Raw genomic sequence first — 24,265 nt, 5'->3', positions numbered from 1 at the left:
CTGACGAAGTGGGTATTCACCCACGAAAGCTCGTGCTCCAAAACGCCTGTTAGTCTATAAGGTGCCACAGGATTCTTTGCCGCTTTTACAGATCCAGACTAACACGGCTACCCCTCTGATACATAAATCGAAAAGATCATACAAATACACAAGAGACCCTGAAGTTGTATCTTCTTCCTGCCAAAGGGAACAGGGAAAAGCTGTCAACCACGTAGCCATATGTTTGGACCAGAGATGCAACATTTTAGAAATGTGCTAGATGATGTAGCTTACTTCACTAAAGAGATGCCACTTTCCACTTGTACAGACCTTAGCAGATTGTATTTCACATCAAAGTCTCCATATAGAAATCCTACTGTTTAAACAGGGTTAGGAATTAGAAGGCAATGTGTTATTAAGGACACACTTTACTAGAAGAGTTTTATTACTTTACCCCATGTCACAGCTTAGGATTTCATATCTTCTGTCATTTTTCGTTTAAATAATAAATGGCTGGTAACTTGATTGGCATTGCAAGATAAAACACCCAACTGTCCAAGAGAATTCAAGTACAATGTGCCACATTATGGAAATAATCTCTGGAACAAAATAATTGCTTTCTGCAGTCTTTTAGCTGTTGGAGAGAGGACATATGGCTCCTTATCTAGAGAGAGGGGGCATGGTTGTCTTCTGGATTACAACATTTCCTACTCTCTCCAACTCCCATTCTCAACATCAGGTCTTAGGGCCCGTTCAGTTTTTTAGCTCCTATCTCTGACATGATTCTAAGACTTCATTTTGTTTTTTCTTCTCTTGTACTTCGTTCTATGCATCAGGCTTCCTACAATCACTTCAAATGCTGCTACCCAGTTCTACCAGACCCAAGGACAGTCTGATATGCTCAGCACAGCTTGAGAATATGGGAGAAGTGCAACAAAACCAGAGCTAAAGAGGGCTGGTCAGTACTAGCTTTCATAAATGTCTTGCAAAGGAAAAACTGGGGTTCTGCCTTTTCTTTTTTCCTTTGTAATGAAGTATAAACAATTCCTGATGGATGGTTATTTCCAATCCTGCCCCCTTAAGTGTTATTGTTCCCTATGCCACCTTAAGAAACATCAGGAATGTCAAGTATGGTCTTCACTTTTCTTGATGGAGGACTTGGATGACTCAAATGTGCACTGGGTGCCTTTGTAACCCTTAACTGAACAGATGAGGCAGCTAAACAAAGAAAGATTTCTTTCCAAATACTTTAGTTAAAACAGACAGTAAACTGTATGAAAATTTAACAGCATTTCAAGTTTTCTTTATGTTTGTCAGAAAGCAACAAAAAAGAGCATAAGCACATCTTCCCTCCCCCACCCCCACACACTTTTCATGTCACTTTTAAATAAACTGTCCAGCATCCTGAAGATGGCATCAGTACAGTACTTACCTGTATGGCCCTCAGATACCAATCCCTGCTGTTGACCTTCACAAAGCCCTGAGTCTGTGTAGCTGTCAGCAAGACTTGCCCACCTAGAGACCCATTTCTGACTACCTTGAGATGCTGGAGGCACCTATAAAGAGACAAATGGAATGTTTAAATTTTTTTTAACCAAAGTCTTGTCACAAAACCCCTCTGTGACACCCTGTACTCACATGACGCCCGGTACCCCATGTTCACCCCTTTATATGATTATGACATATTCTGTACCAAGTATGAGGTATCATTTGAAAACTCAATCTGCTGAACATGAGTGTCCTGTTAAAATGTGTATAACATCACTATGTGTAAAATTATGAGATTTTGCTATATGATTGTTACTGAAATATGTTGTAGTTCTGGGTAATGCCAACAAACCCATTTTTCAGAGGAAAAGACATACTGGCAACCCCAGACAGGTACCAACAAAGTCAAGTGAGTTATGACTTACTTAAGCAGCCATCCTTCAGCAACGAGGAAGTGTAAACAAGAAATTTACATAGCCTCCCAGCTGCAGGGTGAATCTCATGTACAGAAGAGACTGTGTACACCCCGGTAGGGCGATAATCCTCAGAGAGAGGAGGATGAGGATATAAAAATAAAGGACAGCGACCGCTACAGGACGCCGCTCCCCTCCTTCCATTTCTCTGCTTATGGCAGCAACAACTCTCCAAGAACTGAAAAAGGGACGGAATGGTCTCAGGCTGAAAAGAGATGCAGCCTGTGAAATGTATTGCAGCTCATGGTGAGACAAACCTTTTGCTTTTAAGCCTATTAGTCTGATAAAAGTTTAGGAATTAGCTTGCGTGTTTAACCTTTTATTTCTTTGGTAACCAGTGCTGACTTTTATGCCTTACCATTTATGATCACTTAAAATCTATCTATCTTTCTCCAGTTAATAAACTTCTTTTATTGTTTTATCTAAACCAGTGTGTTTGATTGAAGTGTTTTAAGAAATCTCTACTAGGTCAACAGGGCTGCTGCATATTCATGAACCCCTGCTGGAATGACAGACTATTTATGAGCTTGTACTGGCCAGTGAGTACTGAACAGTACAAGATGCACATTTCTAGGGGACAAGGCTGAGATTCAGGGACATGCGGGTGTTGCCCTGTATGTAATTTAAGGATGGCTGGGCACAGCATTCATGTACTCAGCTGGGAGTGACTTTACTTGCCAGGGGCTGTGTGTGAGCAGAACCCGCAGAGGTTTGCTATTCAGCAGCAAAGCGGTGTTAAAGGCAAAGCAGTGTTAAAGGCATCTCACTTTGAAGAGCTGAAGGGACACAGTGGTTCAGCTTGCACCCTAGGGAATGTCACGCCCTCCTGAGAGCCTGTTGCACACACAGACTGGTCTCCCAAAGGTGAAATCAAATCAATACATTCCCACCGAGGCAGAAAAGCACATACATCATCCCTGTTCCCTGTACCTGCATCTCAGCCTGGGACCCACAAGTGGGTTTTGAAGGGAATGCTTGGAGCAGAAGTGTCTTCTGACTGGTGCCATTTTCAGTGATTAGATGCTGGTGAGAGCTTGGTTCTTCCTTTTCGCCTTTTATAACAGGTCTGTAGGCTGAAGATAATCTGGAAAACTCTGGAGATTCAAACACGCCAAAAACCTAAAAAAGTGTGTGGTGGGGGAGGGCAGGGATTAAAACACTGTAACCATGGAAGTCAAATCCAAAAAATGCTAATCACACTGAAACTGGGGTCCCAAATGGTCAGATACAAACCAATTCATATATTCCATGTAAGGTATTTCACCCGCCACTCAATCACAGGATTCCCCCACCCCAAACTTTATTTTACCCTTTGCCTACATTTCTGTTATTTTTCACGTGCCTGTTTTACTTGAACCTCCGCCTGCTTCCTCTGTTGTTAAACCTGGAAATAGGCCACACTTTACCAAATAACTGTTTGTGTTTGGGGCGGTTGGGGTTTTTTTTTAAGTTAACATTCATTTTTTAAATTACAACAGATACAACCATTTCCATGACCAACCCCACCCAGACACTCCCTTCCCTACAGCAATTAGTTGCCGTCTGCCTGGACAAGTCCCCTTTAACAAAACCAAACCATGCCCAACTAGAAGTTGGGGATGTCACTGGGGCTCCTGAGATAGAGAAAATCTGTCCTCCGTTTCAGCTTCTTTTGGCCTGCCAGGGAGAGCCTGCCAGGCAGAGTATATGTGCCCCATATATTATTAACAGCAGGGCTGGAGGAGGTGGGGTAAAGGGTATGATGCATAGTTAGATCCTGAACTTGCAAAGACTTATGCATTCGAGCAGTCCCGTTGTTTAAAGTTACTCATTTGTACAAATCTTGGCAGAATCAACCCCTTCATTATTTTGAGCATCACATTGCTCTTTGCTGGTACATTTGCAAGGTCATTCTTGTACCTTTGCATGTAAATCCTATTTGGACACAAAGATGCGAGTTGCAATAAGGTCCCCCTGCTCCTTTTCAGATGGGTTTTTAATGGACATTTTACCCCCATTTACGGTGCCTGTGTAACGCACTCATGAATGTGTGACAGGATCCCCTCTGTGCTGGATCCACAGAGGACAGGAATCCCTTAGAGCTCCCATCCAGCTCACACCCTTTAGCCGAAGCCATCGCAGTTCATACTTTTGGCTCGAGGGGTACGTCTACACTGCAAGCGGCAGCGTCTCAGAGCCCAGGTCTACAAACAAGGCTACAGCACTCAAATGGACATGCAGACATTCAGGTTCAGGGTCTGTAGCCTGAGAGGGGAGGCTGTTTTGGCACTCCAGCACAAGCCCATAGGCCCAAGTCTGTAGACCTGGGCTCTGACACTAGTTTCCGCGGGCTGCCGCTTTGCAGCACAGACGTACCCTAGAGGTCCCTCGGTCAACCCCTGGTTTGTCGGCCAACAGTGATCATGTTTATAAGAAGTGTTCCCTGGAGTGATTTTACCTGATCTATCATTTTCCGAGCTTCTTCTACTTCTTTATCTTGTGACTCCGTCTCAATGGTGTATGTGCCCGTTTCACTTAAACTATCCTCCTCATCGTGCTTTCTAGCCTTGACCAATTTTGGGTCGGTAGGTGTGGTGGCAGGGTCTGGTGCAGACGATATTACTACCCGAGGAGCCACTGGCATCTGCAGAGGTGCTGGCTTCTCAGCACTGAGCTTTCCAGCTTGAGAGTTCTCCCTTAGATACTCAGCAGCAAAATCCTGAGCAATTTTAGACTTTCTTCCTATGCTGCCGAAGTTCTTTGCAGACGGCCTTGAAGCAGAGGATGATGAAGAGCTGATCCGATCTTCTGTCTTCTCTCTCTTAAAGGAGCTGGATCTCTGTGTCCCCAAAGAGTTGCTGGCCAGCTTGCCTGCCTGGGCAGCCAGATGAGGAGGTGGCACTGGGCTACCAAGCTTCTCAGCAGGCATGGCAGCTTTGCGCTTTTCCACCTTGGTTTTCGGCACGGGATCTGTGTCGCTCTGGGAGGAGTGTGCGCTGTGCGTGAAAGACTGTGACCTCTTTTTACGAGGCGTGTCATCATCAAAGAACTCGATGACGAAGGCCTGCTGGTTATGCAGCATTTCGTGGGGATCACGCCTGATCTGGCGCTGAAGCCTGGCTTGCTCAGCTGCATGGTCATTGCTGGTGGTCTCCTTTTCTGCTGTGGGTGCAACGGGGTCTTCGGAATCGCTCTGCGTCCCATCTTCATGTCTGTTACCTGAAAACGATCACACGCATTTTATTCCTACACTAACATTTTACTGTAACCCTAGTAACCACCTCCCAGCACGGTCAATCCTGGATTTTCTCTTTGTAAAGGAATAGTTCATACTGGGCACGCTGCAAAAGACACTGTTTGATCTGCTGTTTAGAGAGAGCCGATGGTTTGCGTCCCAGAATGATGAAAAGGTGGGAAGTAGGAGGAGGAGTTGTAGGGAGCTGGCTGATGGAGTTCCCTTTTGAATACGGTTGGGGTTTTGGTTTTGTTGTTATTGTAAAATTAATTATGCATCAGGGAATCTAGAGCTTTTTATGTGCATCTTTTTTTATTATTTAAATCAAAATAAATACAGTAATTATTTTACCATTCTGTGCAATTTCACTAGTCTCAAAGATTATCTTGTTATGCATCATTTGTTGCGGGACAAAAATTATCCTGCAGAGCAGGGGAAACAAAACAAGGCAAAACAAAAGCCCTGTAGATTGCATTCCATGGACTCAAACCAAGATGATGAAAGAGCAGCAGGCTGACAGAATTCATAGCTAAAGCGCCCCTGAACTTCTATTTTCTCTCCCCCTTAGGAGTTGCAGGATTTTCAGTTTTATCTAAAGGATTAAGGCCATAAAATTCCCAGAAGTTATGTATATGGCTTCCACATCATTTCTTCACCCTCCATGCAAGGGTTACCTTGGTTATTTTATGGAAGGTTCTTGCTTATTAAGTTCTATTTTGCACCAAGAGTAGTAACATTTTTAGTACAGAATCTCTGTAACATTTAATATCTCTCCCGGTTCCCCCAACATTTAACCAAGAAGGAATCTGAGGCATCCAGGCTGTGGGTAACTTGCCCAAGGACTTACATCAGGAGAACTGTGAAAAGACCTCTGTACTCTAGACCGTATCCATGCGTGATAAGAAGAGATAGAGGTTTAACACCATGCAGTTGAAAGGAAAACTGCACCTGTTTTACAAATGCAAGTGGCTCAACCACACTGGTAAAGAGCATCATGATTTAACACTCAATCCCTAATGTAGCCTTTCAAAGATCTCACCAGCTCCTTCCTCAAGAAAAAGGCTGAGCAAGAAATGGACCTTGTATTGTGCCCTGAAGGTCAGTAAACTTGGTCTCTGTTGGATTGAGGTAAGCAGCAAGTTCTCAAGTTAATGGCTGGGAACCCTGCTCTCAACGTTAAAATCTTGGGGCTGTGAGAAGTTCCCTGGATGATTTCAGATGTTATGACAGCACAGTAAGAGTCAGTAAGAGACTACATCTTTCCTCTGGTGGCCAGGACCCAAACCACAGAGTATTTTCATTCTGATGTCAAGACGCCTGAATTGTTTCCAAAAGGAAAGAAGCAGCGAGTGAAGACCTCAGAAAACTGGTGTAAAATGTTCCTTAGGGCCAACAATGCTAATTAAGGAGGTGGCCAACTGTAACTAACAAGTGTTCTTCAAAGACAGCCCCACATAGGAACGTGTTACACAGTAAACCAGTCTGGAGGTCAAAAAGGCAGGGATAAATGTTGCAAAGTTCTCATCAGAGAATCCTCTGCCTACATACAGATGGATATATACACTAACTAGGTATTTGATGAAAAGGAGACAATTACGTGCATCATTCGCATACTGAAACTTCACATTATCTCACTCTCTCTCTCACAACCTCATGTAGACACTGAGCGTGGAGACACACACAGCTGTACAGAACACCATATGAGAAAATCCTAGAGGCAGATGAGCAAATGCCTGCCACCAGCCCCTGGCATCTCTCTGGAAAGGAAGAGCACTATTCCAGTGCATTCCCAGACACTACAGCCAAGGTTCACATCCGAGATTACAAAACGCAGTCACATAGGATATGTCTACACTGCAGTTAGAAACTCGTGGCTGGCCCATGCCAGCTGACTTGGGCTAAGCAGCTGTTTAATCATGGTGTAGATGTTCGAGCTCGGCCTGCAGCCCGATCTCTGGGACCACCCACCTCTGAGGGTCCCAGAGCTCGGCTGCAGGCTGAGCCCGAACATCTACACCACAATTAAGCAGCCCCTTAGCCAGAGCCAGCTGTGAATGTTTAATTGCAGTGTAGACATACCCTGGAAGACACCAGAGCTCCTTCGCTACACAACCTTCTCAAACACTACACACCATGGCAGATTACGCCAAAGGTAAGCAAGACTGTCAACATCAGAAGATGTTTTTTTGGACGAGGGCCTAGTGACTTCTCCTTTGAAGGAAGACGGTGTCTTGCCATCCCGTAAAGGGCCATTAATCTCAGCCACTGGTGGACCTGACAGCCCTCCTCCTTGACTTTAACAGGCAGCAGGATTACAAACTGTAGCTTCTCCAGCACTTGCAAGGCCTCCATGAGCAAACTGGTGGAAATTCACAAGATGTTGCCTTTTCCCCATTTGACAGTGAACTGCACTGATAGAGGCGGACAAACTAGTTCAGGTCAAATAGATCGTGGGGGGAATTTCCAAAGGCTCGGATGGACATTAGATGCCTGACTGCCATTAGCAGTGGGACACCAAACTATTTTAGGCCTTTGAAAATCTTCCCCTCCTTGTCTGCAAGAGATGACAGAAGACACCTCACAGTGACAGGCGTGCCTCTTCCCAAAGGCAGGCAACCTGGGTTCACCTGGAACAGTTAAATAGTGGGGGAGGCGGGGCTCAGATACACTTTGGTTAAGGAAAAGAACCTCTCTCACAGCCATGGCACAGAATTTCAATAACCTCTGTCCCTACTCCTCAGACTCTGCCTCTGGAGCTCTAGCTCCCATCCACTGTCTTGGAATTGTGACTGTCCACTCTATACCAAGAGCAAGGGCGATTAGCTACATTTGGCAATTGTGAACCTAGTGCTAAAAAAGCAAACATCATTCCTACCCCGACAAGGGGCCAAGAGAAGAGATTAACAAACTGTTAAACCTGTTTCTAACCTGCCTTAACGGCATGAAGAAAAACTCAAACATCTGAAACTGAAACTGTTTGAGACAAGTATGTCTGACGACCTGTCGTGATAAAGCCAGGTGGGAACCGGGTTACAGCATTCCACTGCCAGCATCACAAGTGGCATCCATGTCCAGCAGGTGAGCAGCGGCCAGCTGAACTAGGCTTAGAAGTGTCGATAGTGATTATAAAAATACCTGTCACAGAGAAGTGGTTCTTACCCTGCGAACTTTGGGCTGAGAAAAAGGGCAACATTTTTTCCCCTTATTTATGGTGTACTTGGAAGGCAAGCACATGGACTAGCCAGCATGAAAACCAACAGCTTACCTTTCAGTGTCCTCACATGAACCGGAAGATCACTCTTTGTACTGTACACATCGTCTCCCGGAGACTGCCTTCTCATCAAACTTGGGTCATTCTGAACCAGCCAATCAGCCACCTTGCTCTCCGCTGACATCATCTCTGTGTGACCCGCATCCTTACTGAAAGGTCTTCTCTGTCTGAGTGAAAACTTAGTTACATGATCTTTTATCTTTATTTTACCAGGGGTACAGTCATCAAATTCAATGGTAAAAGAGGCATGGCTTTGCACAACGGGTGGCACCACAGCATTGATGTCCTTCGTTGGGATTTCATGGACTTGTGTTTCAGGAGATTTTGCCAGCTGTTGGAATTCCTTCGTTGGGATTTCAAAATAACTGGGTTCTCTTCTGAATGCATACACAGACTGTTCCTGGGAATCTCGATAAGCAATAACATTACCATTGATCTCCCCTTCATGCTGGGATATCTCCTTCGTTCTTTCTGTAGATACAAAAATATGGAAGAACACACCCTACAGGCACCACATCAATGTTAGATTAAAAGCCTAAATTACTATATATGGTAACTGTATAGTTCAATTGTTTGTATACCACCCTCATCGCTGTAGAATCTGAGAACCTCAATAAGCAACATGACTAACATCTGTTATGTATGGTTTGTTCTCTCTCTCTCCTCAGAAGAAGAATTGTGTGTGCAGTGCAACATTTATTTGGGTAGGTTTTTTGTTTTATTTTGGGAGGTTCTTAGGTTGGCTCCCCCCTGAATTTGTAGGTTGCTTTGTGTTTATGTTAGAGAGGGCAGGATGATGAAGTGGACCTTGAACATGCAGCAGAAGGTGGTGGGGCTTGGGCTGGTCCTTAGGTTCCTGTGCAACTTCATCCCACAGTTAATAACTATAACCAAGTTTATTCTTCAATGTAATTTCTTAAGCCCCGATCCTGCATGATCACATCAGCCTCTACTTAACTGTAGACACATGAGTGATTTCCATGGGACTACCTGTGGATATGAAGCTAGGTTCAGAGCTTGATTTCATAAAGTATTAGTGTCCTTCACGGTGTTAACAGAAATCAAGCAGGCCCCTTGGGGTGGTGTTCTTGGTATTTATTTATTTGGAATTAAAAGTGTATTACCAAGGCAACTTTCACTATTTACCATTTCATACAACGTCAAGCAAACACACATTATTTAATTTCCCCTTATTCCCATTTTGTTTTAAACAAAAATATTACAATTGAATGCAAATTTAAAGAGTACACGAATTTTAGTCACTAGAATTCTGAAGGAGAGTGTCGTGCAGCAGGAAATAAAAAGAATTAATTTCTCCCAAAAGACCATCTCCATTACCTGAATAATGTTCTTCTTGCCTTCTGTCCTCCTGCCTTTCTAGTTTGTTATTTGCATCATCTTCTCCCCACCATGAAGGCTGACCATAAAGGGGTGTGCGATAAGGAGCTGTCTCTGGGAAGGAAAAGCAAGAAGTTACCATGACAGCAAATATCAGTAGAAGGTGGCTATCAGATTCACAAAGGCAACAGAGTACAGTCTGCTAACAGGGAGGTGCAAGTGGACTGATGGAGTCTCAATGGACTTTCTTATACTCAAGCAATTTTCCAGCATTTCACTACAAAATATTGTTGGCTCAAACTGCTAGCGTCTCCTCCCAATTTAGTTTAGACCCCGAGTTTTGGTGGGTGAGGGGAGCAGGGAGAAAGAAAAAAGGAGCAAAAAAAGGAGAGAAATTGCAATGAAGACTGTCTGTTTTCTTTTGGATTTTAAGTATGTCCTGCTGTGCTGCAAACCCAAACGGTAGCATTATCTTATTGTTGAGAAGCCAAAGAGTGACTCTACCACAATTCAATGTCCCAGCTGAGCAAAACGCAAAAAGCAAAATAAATGTGAAAAAAGGTGATATTTAAATTCCTCCAGGTTTTCAACAGACATGGGCATCTTAATGGATGACTTAACTGTGTCTCTTTAAACTTACAATTCCCAATCCGGCAGTTCTATTGGATGCAAACCTTCAGGGGAAAATCATGGGAGCTTTGTCTTTGATGGATTGCAGGGCTGGGCTCAGTATGGAAACACAAGGTAGTTAAGGTGAAGGGAGGTATAAATAAGAGGAAGTCTGCAGTAAAAGCCAAATCCTGCCTACAACCCCAATCCTGAACAACAGGATCAGGCTGGCACTCTCTTACGGTGACTTTTCACTGCAGAGTTAAGTGAGCTGCAGTCAAGTTATTTCTCTTGCAAGTAGCTCAGCATGAGAGACAGCAGCCACACTGCGAAACGACACTCACGCTGCTGCAAGATCCTCCAGTGCTGCCAGGCCACATCTCACGGTTCCTAGTGCTGGGATACACTGAGCCTCATTACAAATCCTCTCAGTGTCCCGGGGGAGACTCTCTCTCCTCACTAGGCACATGGGTGGAAGTGGTGTTAGCTCTTGACATTTAAACCAGTTTGACTGGGCACGCTCCAGATTTCTTTCAGCGACCTTCATTCCAACCCATGGCAAGCAGGGATCCTACCCTAAGCAATGACCTGTGCTGAATCCCGGTGCTGCTCTGAACCATACAACGTTTATATTGGAAAGAGGAGACTGATACAGTGAAGGAGTGGGAAGAAATCCTTTCCCCCATTACTTCCCCAAGACTAGAGTGAGAGATCATAGATCCTCTGTGTGGCCACCACGCTATCTTCAGCCCACAAAGCCACAGAAAGTAACCAAAGGCAACTCAGACTCACTATGGGCTAAGCACACTATACACCGAACTTCACTGTCTCACTCACTCTCCAATGAAAAGCTGGATTGGCATCTATGAATTACAGATGACTCTCGGTTGATACATAAGGGCGAATTTCAGGTTGATACATAAATATTGTAATGAGCAAATCTGCACAGCCTTGTTACGAGCCTGCAGAATGATTAATTGTTTCTATAATCAGGGCCCCATCGCACTGGCCATTTGCCCTCCCGCCACACACATGCACACACAAAAAAGAGAGAGACGGTCCCTGTCCCAAAAAGTGAAAGAAACCTAGACTTCTAGAGTTGCTGGATACCACCATGTAACCCATATCATGCGAAGTACAACTCTCACAACTCATACAGTTGCTTGGTAGCCACTTAGCCTTGATCCTGTAGTAACCTCTACTCAGGCAGATGTCTCCTGTGTTGGGATTCAATGAAGCGCTATGCGATTTCAGGGATTCACTCAAACAGATATTCGTGCAATGTCAGGTCTTTGTTATGAGAAAATGATGGCTAATGGAACTGATCAAAAAATTTCATTCAAAAACACTGTCTCCATGAAATCTGGTCACATGGGGAAAAACCCCAAACATTTGCATGAACATAACCAGACTTTCTAGAAATGTTCTATATTCCGCCGCATCCTATCTACCCCACCCCGGGAAACGGTTACCATTTATTGTTTATCACTCTTTTTTCTGGAAGGTGCCTTGGCAATGCCAGTTTTGATTGGTCAGCTGAATCATGTAGTGTGAATTCCCCACTGAAGATCGGGTCCTAGGTAGTCAGGGAATTTCTTCATGTTTGTAAAACATTTAGCTGATCCTGATTAGGGCCTCTGGATGCTACTGTAATGTAAAAAGTAAAGATTATACCCCCCAGCTTGCCTGAGACAAGGTTTTCTTTGCTTATTTAGAGAGGCAAGTAAAATAGCTTTCATTTGTCATTCTCAGCATGGTGGAGACCAAGTGTGGATGGCACACTTGGGCTAGCAGATGTTCATAGCAATTTCACAAGCATGAATATCTGTACTCTTGAGCCCCTCATACCTATGCATTAGATGCCTCCAGCAATGGCAGCTATCAGCATGTCCATTATTGGACGTATTTTAAATCCTGACTTCTTCTATGGCATCATATTCACGTTACGGCTGCCTAGACAGCGGTTACTTGACTTGTGCTTTAAAAACCACACACTGAGCTGTTGAAAGGAATTGTCGGACTGCCGCTGTACTGATCTGTCTTGCCAGCTTAGTGTGGAAAGGGTGGGAATTAGTTCTTATTGCTATGGCAGCAATAGGATATACAGTTAAACAGTACCTCTGAAGGAAGAGTTAACCCCTCCCCCAAACCTAAAACCACTGCTTGGAATATTTTAGAAGAAATCCGAATGAGAAACTAATAAATCTGGAATGCTGGCTTTGAAAATGACAGTCCAAATATAGTAGTTTTGTTTTAAAAATACAGCATTTACTGACCACAGGCCCTTCCCAAGGGCTTTTCTTCATGTACGGAAATTATAAACATATTGTCTCTCGTAGGACTACAGATCAAGTGAGGTTGAAAACTTATCTTATGTACTTTCTCCCCACAGCGTTTAAAAGAAAGCTACATTCACAGTGCTCCTGCGGCCTTTAAAAATTCAAAGGAGGAAGATTTCGCACCATGAATGAATTGTAATTGCTAAGCGATAGGTATCACAAATAGGGACTGGCAAACCATTCAAAAAAGGAGTAAGAACTGACCAAAACCATTAAGAACATAAGAATGGCCATACTGGGTTAGACCAATGGTCTATGTAGCTCAGTAACCTGTCTTCCGACAGTAGCTGATGCCAGTTGGGTCAGAGGAAATGAACAGAACAGGTAATCATCAAGTGATCCATCCTGTGTTGCCCATTCTGGCAAACAGAGGATAGGGACACTTCAGAGCACAGTTTTCAATCTCTGCCCATCCTGGCTAATAGCCATTGATGGACCTATCCTCCAAGAACTTATCTAGTTCTTTTTTTAACCCAGTTATAAGTCCTGGCCTTCACAACATCTGCCGGCAAAGAGTTCCAGAGGTTGATTGGGCACAGTGTGAAGAAATACTTCCTTTTGTTTGTTTTAAACCTGTTGCCTATTAATTTCATTTGGTGACCCCTAGTTCTAGTGTGATGAGGAGTAAATAACACTTCCTTATTTACTTGGTCCACACCCGTCATAATTTTATAGACCTCTGTCGTACCACCCTTAGTCGTCTCTTAGTTCTGATAGAATTGCAGGGTCTCAATGTGTGGATGAGATGATGGTGTAGGGAGCAGAGGTTCAGATTTATTAGAACTGGGGAAACTTTTGGGAAAGAGGGAACCTATATAGGAAGTATGGGCTCCAGCCAAACCAAAAAGGAACTGGATTTCTGGCATGTAAAAATTAAAAAGGTTATACAGCAGTTTTTAAACTAAATGCTGAGAGAAGGCCAACAAGTGCAGAGGAGCATATGGTTCAGACAGGGACATCCCTTTGGGGAGGATTTGGTTGAAACTATAGCAAAGAACAGAATTATCAGACACATAGATTAACATGATTTGTTGGGGGAAGGGTCAGTGTGGCTTCTGCAAAGGGAATTCACGCCTCACCAATCTACTAGAATTCTTTGAGGCATGAACAAGTATATGGACAAGGGGGATCCAGTGGATATAGATTACTTGGACTTTCAGAAAGACTTTGACAGAGTCCCCCCCGGAAGGCTCTTAAGCAAAGTAAGCAGTCATGGGATAAGAGGGAAGGTCCTGTCATGGACCAGTAACTGGCTAAACGACAGGAAACAAAGGGTAGAAATAAACAGTCAGTTTTTAGACTGGAGGGAGGTAAAATAGTGGACTCCCCCATGGGTCTGTACAAGAACAAAAGACGGTTACTCACCTTTGTAACTGTTGTTCTTCGAGATGTGTTGCTCACATCCATTCCAGTTAGGTGCGCGCCGCACGTGCACGTTCGTCGGAAACTTTTTACCCTAGCAACTCCAGTGGGCCGGCAGGTCGCCCCCTGGAGTGGCGCCGCCATGGCGCTCAATATATATCCCTGCCGGCCCACCCGCTCCTCAGTTCCTTCTTGCCGGCTACTCCGACAGTGGGGAAGGAGGGCGGGTGTGGAATGGATGTGAGCAACACATCTCGAAGAACAACAGTTACAAAGGTGAGTAACCGTCTTTTCTTCTTCGAGTGATTGCTCACATCCATTCCAGTTAGGTGAATCCCAAGCCATACCTAGGCGGTGGGGTCGGAGTGAGAAGTCGCGGCATGGAGCACTGCAGATCCGAAGGCCGCGTCCTCTCTTGACTGCTGGACCAGGGCGTAGTGGGAAGCAAAGGTGTGGACCGATGACCAGGTCGCTGCCCGACAGATTTCCTGGATGGGCACACGGGCGAGGAAAGCCAGCGACGACGCCTGCGCCCTGGTAGAATGCGCAGTCACCCGGCCCGTAGGGACGTGGGCCAAGTCATAGCAGGTCCTGATACAGGACGTTACCCATGAGGATAACCTCTGGGAGGAGATAGGAAGCCCCTTCATGCGGTCCGCTACCGCCACGAAAAGCTGGGGGGATTTGCGGAAGGGTTTGGTCCTCTCCACATAGAACGCGAGAGCCCTACGGACATCAAGCGAGTGGAGCTGCTGCTCCCTGCCTGAAGAGTGAGGTTTCGGGAAAAAAACCGGAAGGAATCTCTCTTGGTTGATGTGGAAGGTCGAGACTACCTTGGGGAGAAAGGCAGGGTGTGGCCTCAGCTGCACCTTATCTTTGTGGAAGACTGTATACGGGGGGTCTACCACAAGAGCCCAGAGTTCCGACACCCGCCTAGCTGAGGTGATAGCTACTAAAAAGGCAGTCTTCCAAGAGAGATAAAGTAGGGAGCAAGTAGCTAACGGCTCAAAGGGGGGCCCCATGAGCCGAGACAACACCAGGTTAAGATCCCAGGTTGGAGCAGGGAGTCGGACGTTAGGGTATAAACGTTCCAGCCCCTTAAGGAATCTAGAAACCGTCGGGTGAGAAAAAACAGAGCGACCATCCCCACCCGGGTGAAAGGTGGAGATAGCTGCCAGGTGGACCCGCAACGACGATATCGCCAGACCCTGTTGTTTGAGGGACCAAACGTAGTCTAAGATATTGGCCACCGAAACTTCCATAGGGCGGAGACCTCTCTCCACGCACCAACAGGAGAAACGCTTCCACTTGGCCGAGTATGTCGCTCTCGTGGAAGGCTTCCTGCTGCCCAAAAGCACCTCCCGCACCGGTGTGGAGCAGTTCAGAGCCGGTCAGCCACGCAGGAACCACGCCGCTAGGTGCAGCGACTGCAGGTCCGGGTGACAGAGAGTCCCGTGCTCCTGGGTAATCAGGTCCGGGTGAAGGGGCAGGGGAACTGGGTCGGCTATGGCCAGGTCCAGCAGCATGGGGTATCAATGTCGCCTGGGCCACGCCGGGGCTACCATGATCACGCGAGCCCTGTCCCTGCGCACCTTCAGAAGGACCCTGTGAACCAGAGGAAACGGGGGAAACGCGTAGTACAAGTGGGTCGTCCACGGAATAAGGAAGGCATCCGCTATCGACCCGGGCTCCCTGCCCTGAAAGGAGCAGAACGCCTGGCACTTCTTGTTCCCCCCGGACGCGAAGAGGTCCACACGGGGATAACCCCACCTCTGGAAGATGGAGAGAGCAACGTCCGGGCGAAGGGACCACTCGTGCGATAGGAAGGATCTGCTCAAGCGATCCGCCAGCGTGTTCCGTACTCCGGGGAGGAAGGAAGCCGTGAGGTGAATGGAGTGGGCTACACAAAAGTCCCAGAGTCGCATCGCCTCGTGACACAGGGGAGAGGATCTGGTGCCGCCCTGCTTGTTGATATAGTACATGGTCGTCGTGTTGTCGGTAAACACCGCAACACAACGACCTCGAAGCTGGTGACAGAACGTTTGACAAGCAAGGCGGACCGCTCTCAACTCCCGCATGTTGATGTGCAACCTCACCTCCTGCGGGGACCACAGGCCCTGCGTTCTCAGGGTTCCCAGGTGGGCCCCCCAGCCGAGATCTGAGGCATCTGTTGTCAGGGACACCGAGGGCTGAGGTGGGTGGAAAGGGAGCCCCGCACACACTACGGACTGGTCTAGCCACCAGTCGAGAGAATCTAACACCCCTTGGGGGATTGTGATCAGCATGTCTAGCGGCTGCCTTGCCGGCCGGTAATGTTCGATGAGCCACAACTGGAGGGGCCTCATGCGGAGCCAAGCATAACCGGTCACAAACGTGCATGCTGCCATGTGGCCTAACAAGGTTAGACATGTCCGCACTGATGTCAAGGGGGCTGCCCGCAGTCGTTGAACGATCACCGACAATGCCTGGAACCTCGGCAACGGCAGAAGAGCCCTGGCCACGGTGGCGTCCAGGACAGCCCCGATGAACTCCACCCTCTGCGTGGGGATCAGGGTGGACTTGTCCATGTTGATCATGAGGCCCAAGGTAGCAAACAGGCCGGTGATCACGCGGACGTGGCTGCAAACTTGCAGTTCCGACGTGCCCCGAATTAACCAATCGTCTAGGTAAGGGAACACGTGGATACGACTGCGCCGAAGATGTGCCACAACGACTGCCATGCATTTTGTAAATACCCTCGGGGCCGTAGAAAGGCCAAATGGGAGGACTGCAAATTGGTAGTGAAGGGGGCCCACCATGAAACGAAGGAAACATCTGTGGTGTGGCCAAATGGCAATGTGAAAATAAGCGTCCTGCATGTCGAGGGCGGCGTACCAGTCTCCCGGATCCAGGGATGGGATAATGGTCCCCAGGGATACCATGCGGAACTTCAACTTCACCAGGTATTTGTTGAGCTCTCGCAGGTCGAGGATAGGCCTGAGGCCTCCCTTGGCCTTGGGGATCAGAAAGTAGCGGGAATAAAACCCCTTGCCTTTCTCGTTTTCCGGAACCGCCTCTATAGCTCCTTTGCTGAGGAGCGTCTGTACCTCCTGCCGAAGGAATTGCTCGTGAGAGGGGTCCCTGAAGAGGGACGAGGAAGGGGGGCGGGAAGGAGGAAATGATATAAACTGCAGGCGGTATCCCGTCTGCACCGTGCGTAAGACCCAGCGGTCCGATGTTATTTGGGTCCACGCCGGGAGGAAAAACGAAAGGCGGTTGGAAAACGGGGGGGAAGGATCCGTGGGGGAAACTGTTACTGCGCCCTCGGGCGCACCTTCAAAATGAAGGCTTGGGTCCAGGCGGGGGCTTAGAGGAGCCTTGATTCTGCCCCCCTTGGTTCCCCGAATGCCTACGCCTTCCATTCCTGTCACGGCGCCTATTGAGGTCCTGCCGTTGGCGGAACTGGGGGTATGGCCTGCGCTGCTGTTGCTGCTGTGGCCGGAAGGGTCTGCGCTGCGTTCCCGGCGTGCGCATCCCGAGGGAGCGCATAATGACCCGATTGTCCTTTAGACTCTTAAGTCTGGGGTCTGTCTTTTCCGAAAACAGGCCCTGGCCTTCGAACGGGAGGTCCTGGATGGTATGTTGGAGCTGCGGAGGAAGGCCAGAGACCTGCAGCCAGGAGATACGGCGCATCGTTACCCCCGAGGCGAGGGTGCGGGCAGCCGAGTCTGCAGCGTCCAAAGAAGCTTGCAATGATGTACGCGCAACCTTCTTGCCCTCATCTAGGATGGCCGCAAATTCTTGGCGGGCGTCTTGCGGCAGCAGCTCTTTAAATTTGTCCGCTGCCACCCATGAGTTGAACGCGTACCTGCTGAGCAGGGCTTGTTGGTTCGAAACCCTGAGCTGCAGCGCCCCAGCCGAGTATACTTTGCGTCCAAGGAGGTCCATATGCCTGGCCTCCCTGGATTTGGGGGCTGGAGCTTCCTGCCCATGACGCTCCCTGTCATTCACCGACTGTACCACCAGGGAACACGGTGTCGGGTGGACATGGAGGTACTCATAGCCTTTAGAGGGGGCCATGTACTTCCTCTCGATGCCCCTCGCCGTAGGGGGGATGGAGGCCGGTGACTGCCAGATAGTATTGGTGTTGGCCTGGATCGTCCTTATGAAGGGTAGGGCGACCCTGGTGGGAGCATTCGACGAGAGGATGGTGACAATCGGATCCTCGATCTCCGAGACCTCCTCGGCTTGTAGGCTCAGATTCTGAGCTACTCGCCTAAGGAGGTCTTGGTGTGCCCTGAGATCCAGCGGGGAGGGGCTACTGGAGGAGGTGCCAGCCACCGCTTCATCAGGGGAGGAGGATGAGGAGACCCCCGGCAAGAAAGTGTCCAATGGGGGGTCCCCCTCGGCCCTCGCCTCTGCCTCAGGAGCCAGAGCGGAGTCTTGCTGCTTGGACCCTTCCTCTCCATCCGGGGAGGGAGGGGGGCGAGACAACGAGGCCTCCGGCACCCTGTGCTCCGCCGTCGCAGGCCTAGCAGGAAGCTGTTGGGGGCCCTGGGCTTGATGGTATGCCCATGGGGTCCAAAACCCCCACTGCTGCGGGCCTTGGTCCTGTTGCGGCGGGTCTTGAAAGAGTGCCGCCTGCCGGTCGGTGCCCAGCGCATACCCGCTGTCCGTTTGCGAAGACACCGACGGCTGCCTAGAAGGCCACGGCGGGGCCGACCGTGGCTGGTAAGGGTCTGCGCGGGTCAGCAGCGACGATCTTCTCGGTGCCGGGGATCGGTACCGGGAGTCATAGCGGTGCCGGGATCGGGACCGGGACCGGGTTCTGGACCGGGACCGGCCGCCGCTTCGGTGCCGGGATCGGGACCGGGACCTGCCACCGACGCGGTGCCGGGAGGTCGACCGGGACCGGGACCTGCCACCAGCTCGGTGCCGGGAGGTCGACCGGTGCGGCGAGTGACGGCGGGACTGGCTCCTGGAGTCACGGTGCCGGTATCGGCGGCTGGAGTCAGACCGCGACCGTCTGGAGGTCGATCGGTGCCGCGAGTGCGACCGGTACCGCCGAGGGGAGCAGTGCCGGGACTGCGAGCGGCGATGGGATCTTGACCTGCCGTGACGTCGGGACCTGGACCGCGAGCGCGAGTCCCGAGACGGTGCCGACATCATGGGCTTGCCTCTAGATGCGACCCGCACCGGAGGTACCGGGGGTGGCAGCTGAGTAGGCTCTGTCAAGGCAATAAGGTCCCATGCCGAGGCGAAGATCTCCGGCGTGGATGGGACCAATATCTCAACCCCAGATCTTATGGGGGAGCTTGGCGGCACCGGGCTCGACGGACCCGCCGGGCCCGGAGTCGACGGTGCCGGCGGCGCCGCGGCCGATGTCGAGGCCGGGCGCTCCAGTCGGGTCTGCCTGGCTGGAGTAGCAGACGCTGACGGTCTTGGCTCTGCACCCGGTGCCGGAGAAGGTCGGTGCCGGGGAGTCTTCCCGGTGCCGGTGCGATCCGGTGCCGGCGCCGAGATCACGGCCTGCGAAGCCGCCAGGTCAAGTGCCGCCTCCATGAGGAGAGTCCAGAGTCTTTGGTCTCTCTCCTTTTTTGTCCTGGGCTTAAAAGCCTTGCAGATGCGGCACTTGTCCGATCTGTGCGATTCCCCCAGGCACTTCAGGCACGCGTCGTGGGGGTTGCTGGTAGGCATAGGCTTCTTACAGGCCGCACACTGCTTAAAGCCCGGCGAACCAGGCATGAGCCCGGTGCCCGGTGCCGGGAAGGGCTACAGCCCCCGGCGAACAACTATTTACAACACTATTTACACTTAATTACTTACTAACTATACTTAACGATCTAACTAACAACTATAACAATAACGAGAGATAACAAGGAGAGCTAGGGACGTGGAGGACAGCTATGCCGCGCTCCACAGTTCCAACGACCGACACGGCGGTAAGAAGGAACTGAGGAGCGGGTGGGCCGGCAGGGATATATATTGAGCGCCATGGCGGCGCCACTCCAGGGGGCGACCTGCCGGCCCACTGGAGTTGCTAGGGTAAAAAGTTTCCGACGAACGTGCACGCGCGGCGCGCACCTAACTGGAATGGATGTGAGCAATCACTCGAAGAAGAAGTACTGTTCAACATATTCATATATGATCCGGAAAAAGGTGTAAACAGTGAGATGGCAACATCTGGAGATGATACAAAACTACTCAAGGTAGTTAAGTCCAAAGCAGATTGCAGAGAATAACAAAGGGATCTCACAAAACTGGGGGACCAGGCAACAAAATGGAAGATTTAATTCAATGTTGACAAATGCAAAGTAATGCACGTTGGAAAACAATCCCAAATATATATAAAAAATGATGGGGTCCAATTTATCTGTTACCACTCAAGAAAGGGATCCAAGTTCTCTGAAAACATCCACTCAATGTGCAGCAGCAGTCAAAAAAAGCTGAAAGAATGTTAGGAACCATGAGGAAAAGGATAGATAATAAGACAGAAAATATCATCATGCCACTATATACATTCATGGTATGCTCACATCTTGAATACTGCATGCAGTTCTGGCTGCCCCATCTCAAAAAAGATGCATTAGAATTGGAAAAGGTACAGAGCAGGGAAACAAAAATGATTAAGGGTATGGAACAGCTTGTAAGGAGAGATTAAAAAGACTGGGAATATTCAGCTTGTAAAAGAGATGACTAAGGGGGATATGATAGATATCTGAATGGTGTGGAGAAAGTGACTAAAGAAGTGTTATTTACTCTTTCACATAACACAAGAATCAGGGGTCATCCAATGAAATTAATAGGCAGCAGGTTTAAAACAAACAAAAGGAAGTATTTCTTCTCACAACACACAGTCAACTGCGGAACTCATTGTCAGGAGATGTTGTGAAGCCCAAAACTGCAAGAGGGTTCAAAAAAGAATTAGGTAAGTTCCTGGAGGATAGGTCCATCAATAGCTATTAGCCAAGGTGGTCAGGAATGCAACCCCACGTTCTGGGAGTCACTAAACCTCTGACCACCAGAAGCTGGGCATGATGACAGAGCATGGATCACTTGGTGATTGCCTGTTTGGTTCATCCCCTCTGAAGCACCTGGCATTGGCCACTGTTGTAGGACAGGATACTGGGCTAGATGGACCATTGGTCTGATCCAGTATGGCCATTCTTATGTATCTGTGAAGATAGAATGAAACGGGGGATGGGGGGGAAAATAAAAAGAAAACAAAAATTGACTAGCGGGATCCTCAGCCCCTCTTTCCAGCTGCTTTATGCTGCTCCAGCAACCCTAGAGGGGCAGCTGGGTATTCCCCTTGTGTAGGGGATCCATGGGTGACAAAGATGGAGCAATGCCCAGTGTAAGGAACATATCAAAGTTGGAAGGGGCGTGGTCAGAATGCATCGCTCTGGGTGGCCATTCCAGCCAGCATTCATCAGAGCAGCCTAAAGTCTGCTCTACCTTACACTTCCAAGATTTAAAGCCAATTAATGCCCTCCACCTCCTAGAGGGAACCGAACAGCGCACAGAGTCTACCCACATAGCTTTGATGGCAAGACCAGATTGGACGTGGTATGTTAATAAGTATCAGTATTTTAAGATTAAACATTTGGGGGGAGGGGGAAAAACTCCATTTGTTTTGGGGTTTATCTGCTGTCCCTGATCATCCTAAAGATAAGGGAATAAACTACAACTTCATTCCACTCAACTTCCAAGAAGAATGCAAAGGGCACAGCTAGAAGGGGAGGGGGAGGTGACTGCATTTCTCTCTTTTTATGTCTGGCTAAAATATTTTTGTAGGAACCATTAATTTCTTATCACATTTTAGCTTCTAAATTAAACTCGATTTTAAATAAGCAATTATATTAAGTGAGTGGAGCTTGCTAACTTTCAACTCTAACCCAAAGGGCCAGATCCTCAGCTGATGTAAATCTGCATAGGTCCACTGACTTCAGCAGAGCTACACTGGTTTACACCAACTGAAGATCTGGCCCCAAAAGGAGAATTTCTTACGTTCTGTGGGGAATTATGGATTATACGATTTTGCCTGCCCGATTATACGATTTTGCCTGCCCTATTATACACACCAACCACCTTAGACACAAGTCGCCTTAAAGCCACAGCTTTTCGGGTTTTTTTCCACAAGGCTGTTGGGTAATGCACAGAAACATGGGAACTGCCCAAACTGCTGGTGCCATGAGGAGCATAAATGAAAAATAACCACTCAGTCATTTAAACCATATTATGGTCAGTCTAATTGATAGCAGCTCATTACCACCCATCTCAGTGTCATGCTAATCTGTCCAGATGATGCCAATTCATTCAAACGTATTTCTTGGCTCAGAAATTCAGGCAGAAAGTCTGAAAACTATTCTTGTAGATGACAGAACTGAGATCAGCATGACCATTCAGCTGGATAAATGTTGAATTATTGGTGACAGTGTCATGCAGAGAAGGCTACCGACATGCATGTGTTATGTTCAGCAATGTATTCCTGTAATGCAAGGGGATGGGTAGTCTCTTAAAAAAAAAATAAATAAATAAAGTGATAAGGCACCAAGGGTCAGGACCAAAAATGCAATCCAGCTTAACAAGGAAAAGAGGAAACTATGCATTAATGCAGCCACTCGGACAGCTTCCTGGGAGAAAGCTCTCATGTTACACATGCACCTTTGATCATGATGGGGTTCCATTTCTTTGATAATATAACTGATGGGGTTCCTGGCAGCCTCCTGGTTTAGTGCTAAAGGCTAGTACTTACCCAGTAGCCCAAATAAGGTTAAAATTGCCAAGGAAAAAAGAGACAATAACGGTAAGTTCCTTTGCTGATGAGAGCATAACCAGTTTTTGAAGCTTGCTATTCACAACAAAAGCATCAGAAATCTACGCTGCCTCAGTCAAGCCTTTTTTGATTAATTATTAATAGCACAACTTCCATCTTCAGAAGATGTAGTATAGCAGGCTCATTAAGGAATAGGCCTCGGGGGGAGGGGGGATCCAATATTAATATTTTAAGTCAAGTAATTCCTAAAACCTCTATCGCTTTTTCTAATAGTAGATTACAATTTACCTGGGGTGGGGCGGGAACTAAAGAAATCCTTGGCAGTTTTTATCTGTAAGGGGTTTTTTTTTTTAAGTGGGGTAAACCTATACCATGGTCTCTTGTAACTGATGTGAGTATACATTAATATTGGAGGTTTTTGCATTGTAATGGCCAAACTTATTTGTATCAATTATTTAGTCAGTATTTGATGTGCTGTAGGTTCCTCGAAACTGGATCGGATGAGATATAGATATAGATAGCTGCATATCTAAGATGATGGTTTCTCCTATCCTCTAATGCAGCTGTTACCATGACCTCAGGGTGAAAGTAGCAAAAGGGCTAAATCCACCACTACACAAGCAGCAACAGCTCCCACTGACTCCACGTGAGCTGCACCAGCTTGCTCCAGTGACGGATTTGGCCCCAAGACTTGAAAACTGCCCATTTCATTTACAGTACACCACAATTTAACTACACAGAACTGTTAGAAGCAAGCACTCCAGCAAACCAGTTACAAATGTTATAGTTCCTCATCCTCAATAGTAGGTTTAAACTTTTATCAATATTATTACTTGTATTATGATAGCGCCTTGAGACCCAGGAGAGATCAGAGCCCCATTGTTTTAGGTGCTGTTCAAACAGGGGATAAGAGACAGGCCCTCTCCCAAAGAGCTTCCAATCTAGACAGGAAGACAGACACAAAAGAAGTATTATCCCCATTTTACAGATGGGAAATGGAGGCCCAAATGACTAGTCCAAGGAACTCTGTGGCACAGACAGAAACTGACACCTGATCTCCGGAGTCCCAATACAGTGCCTCAAGCACAAGACCCTCTGTCCTCTCCGGCACCCAGCAGTATAGTTAACCAATGGTCACTTGTATGCAGACTGTTTCACAGAATTCAAAGGAAATTAAAAATTATGGCCCTATTTACAAAGGCACCAATTTCAAACGGGAGCTCTGGGCATGCCACGCTTCTGAAAATCAAGCCACCAGTGTTTATTTTGATCTGCCAGCACTGTAAGGTTCGGAATACCAAAGGATTTTAAAAAAAAAACAACAAGCACCACACTGTTTTTAAGCTACAACAATAGTACGTTCAAATAGCTACACTCTAGGATTGCAGGATGTTTATGCACACATCACCCTTTGTATGACCAATCTATAATTAT

General features: G+C 47.6%; 1 protein-coding gene across 2 annotated transcripts in view; it reads right to left on the bottom strand.

Moving 5' to 3' along the window:
* CEP170B (centrosomal protein 170B) overlaps positions 1 to 24,265 on the bottom strand; it is a 93,669-nt gene that overhangs the window by 32,377 nt on the left and 37,027 nt on the right. For both annotated transcript variants that reach the window (XM_050954080.1, XM_050954081.1), the window contains exons 7-11: positions 9,764 to 9,877; positions 8,420 to 8,896; positions 4,378 to 5,138; positions 2,871 to 3,059; positions 1,412 to 1,535 (exon numbers count right to left, since the gene is read on the bottom strand). In XM_050954080.1, coding sequence (XP_050810037.1) covers positions 1,412 to 1,535; positions 2,871 to 3,059; positions 4,378 to 5,138; positions 8,420 to 8,896; positions 9,764 to 9,877 — 1,665 coding nt within the window. The remainder of the gene's footprint in view (positions 1 to 1,411; positions 1,536 to 2,870; positions 3,060 to 4,377; positions 5,139 to 8,419; positions 8,897 to 9,763; positions 9,878 to 24,265) is intronic.

This window comes from Gopherus flavomarginatus, chromosome 5 (genome assembly GCF_025201925.1).
Source record: "Gopherus flavomarginatus isolate rGopFla2 chromosome 5, rGopFla2.mat.asm, whole genome shotgun sequence".
Taxonomy (NCBI): Eukaryota; Metazoa; Chordata; order Testudines; family Testudinidae; genus Gopherus; species Gopherus flavomarginatus.
The sequence above is the reverse complement of the archived record's forward strand: the minus strand, read 5'-3'. Positions and strand labels throughout refer to the sequence as shown.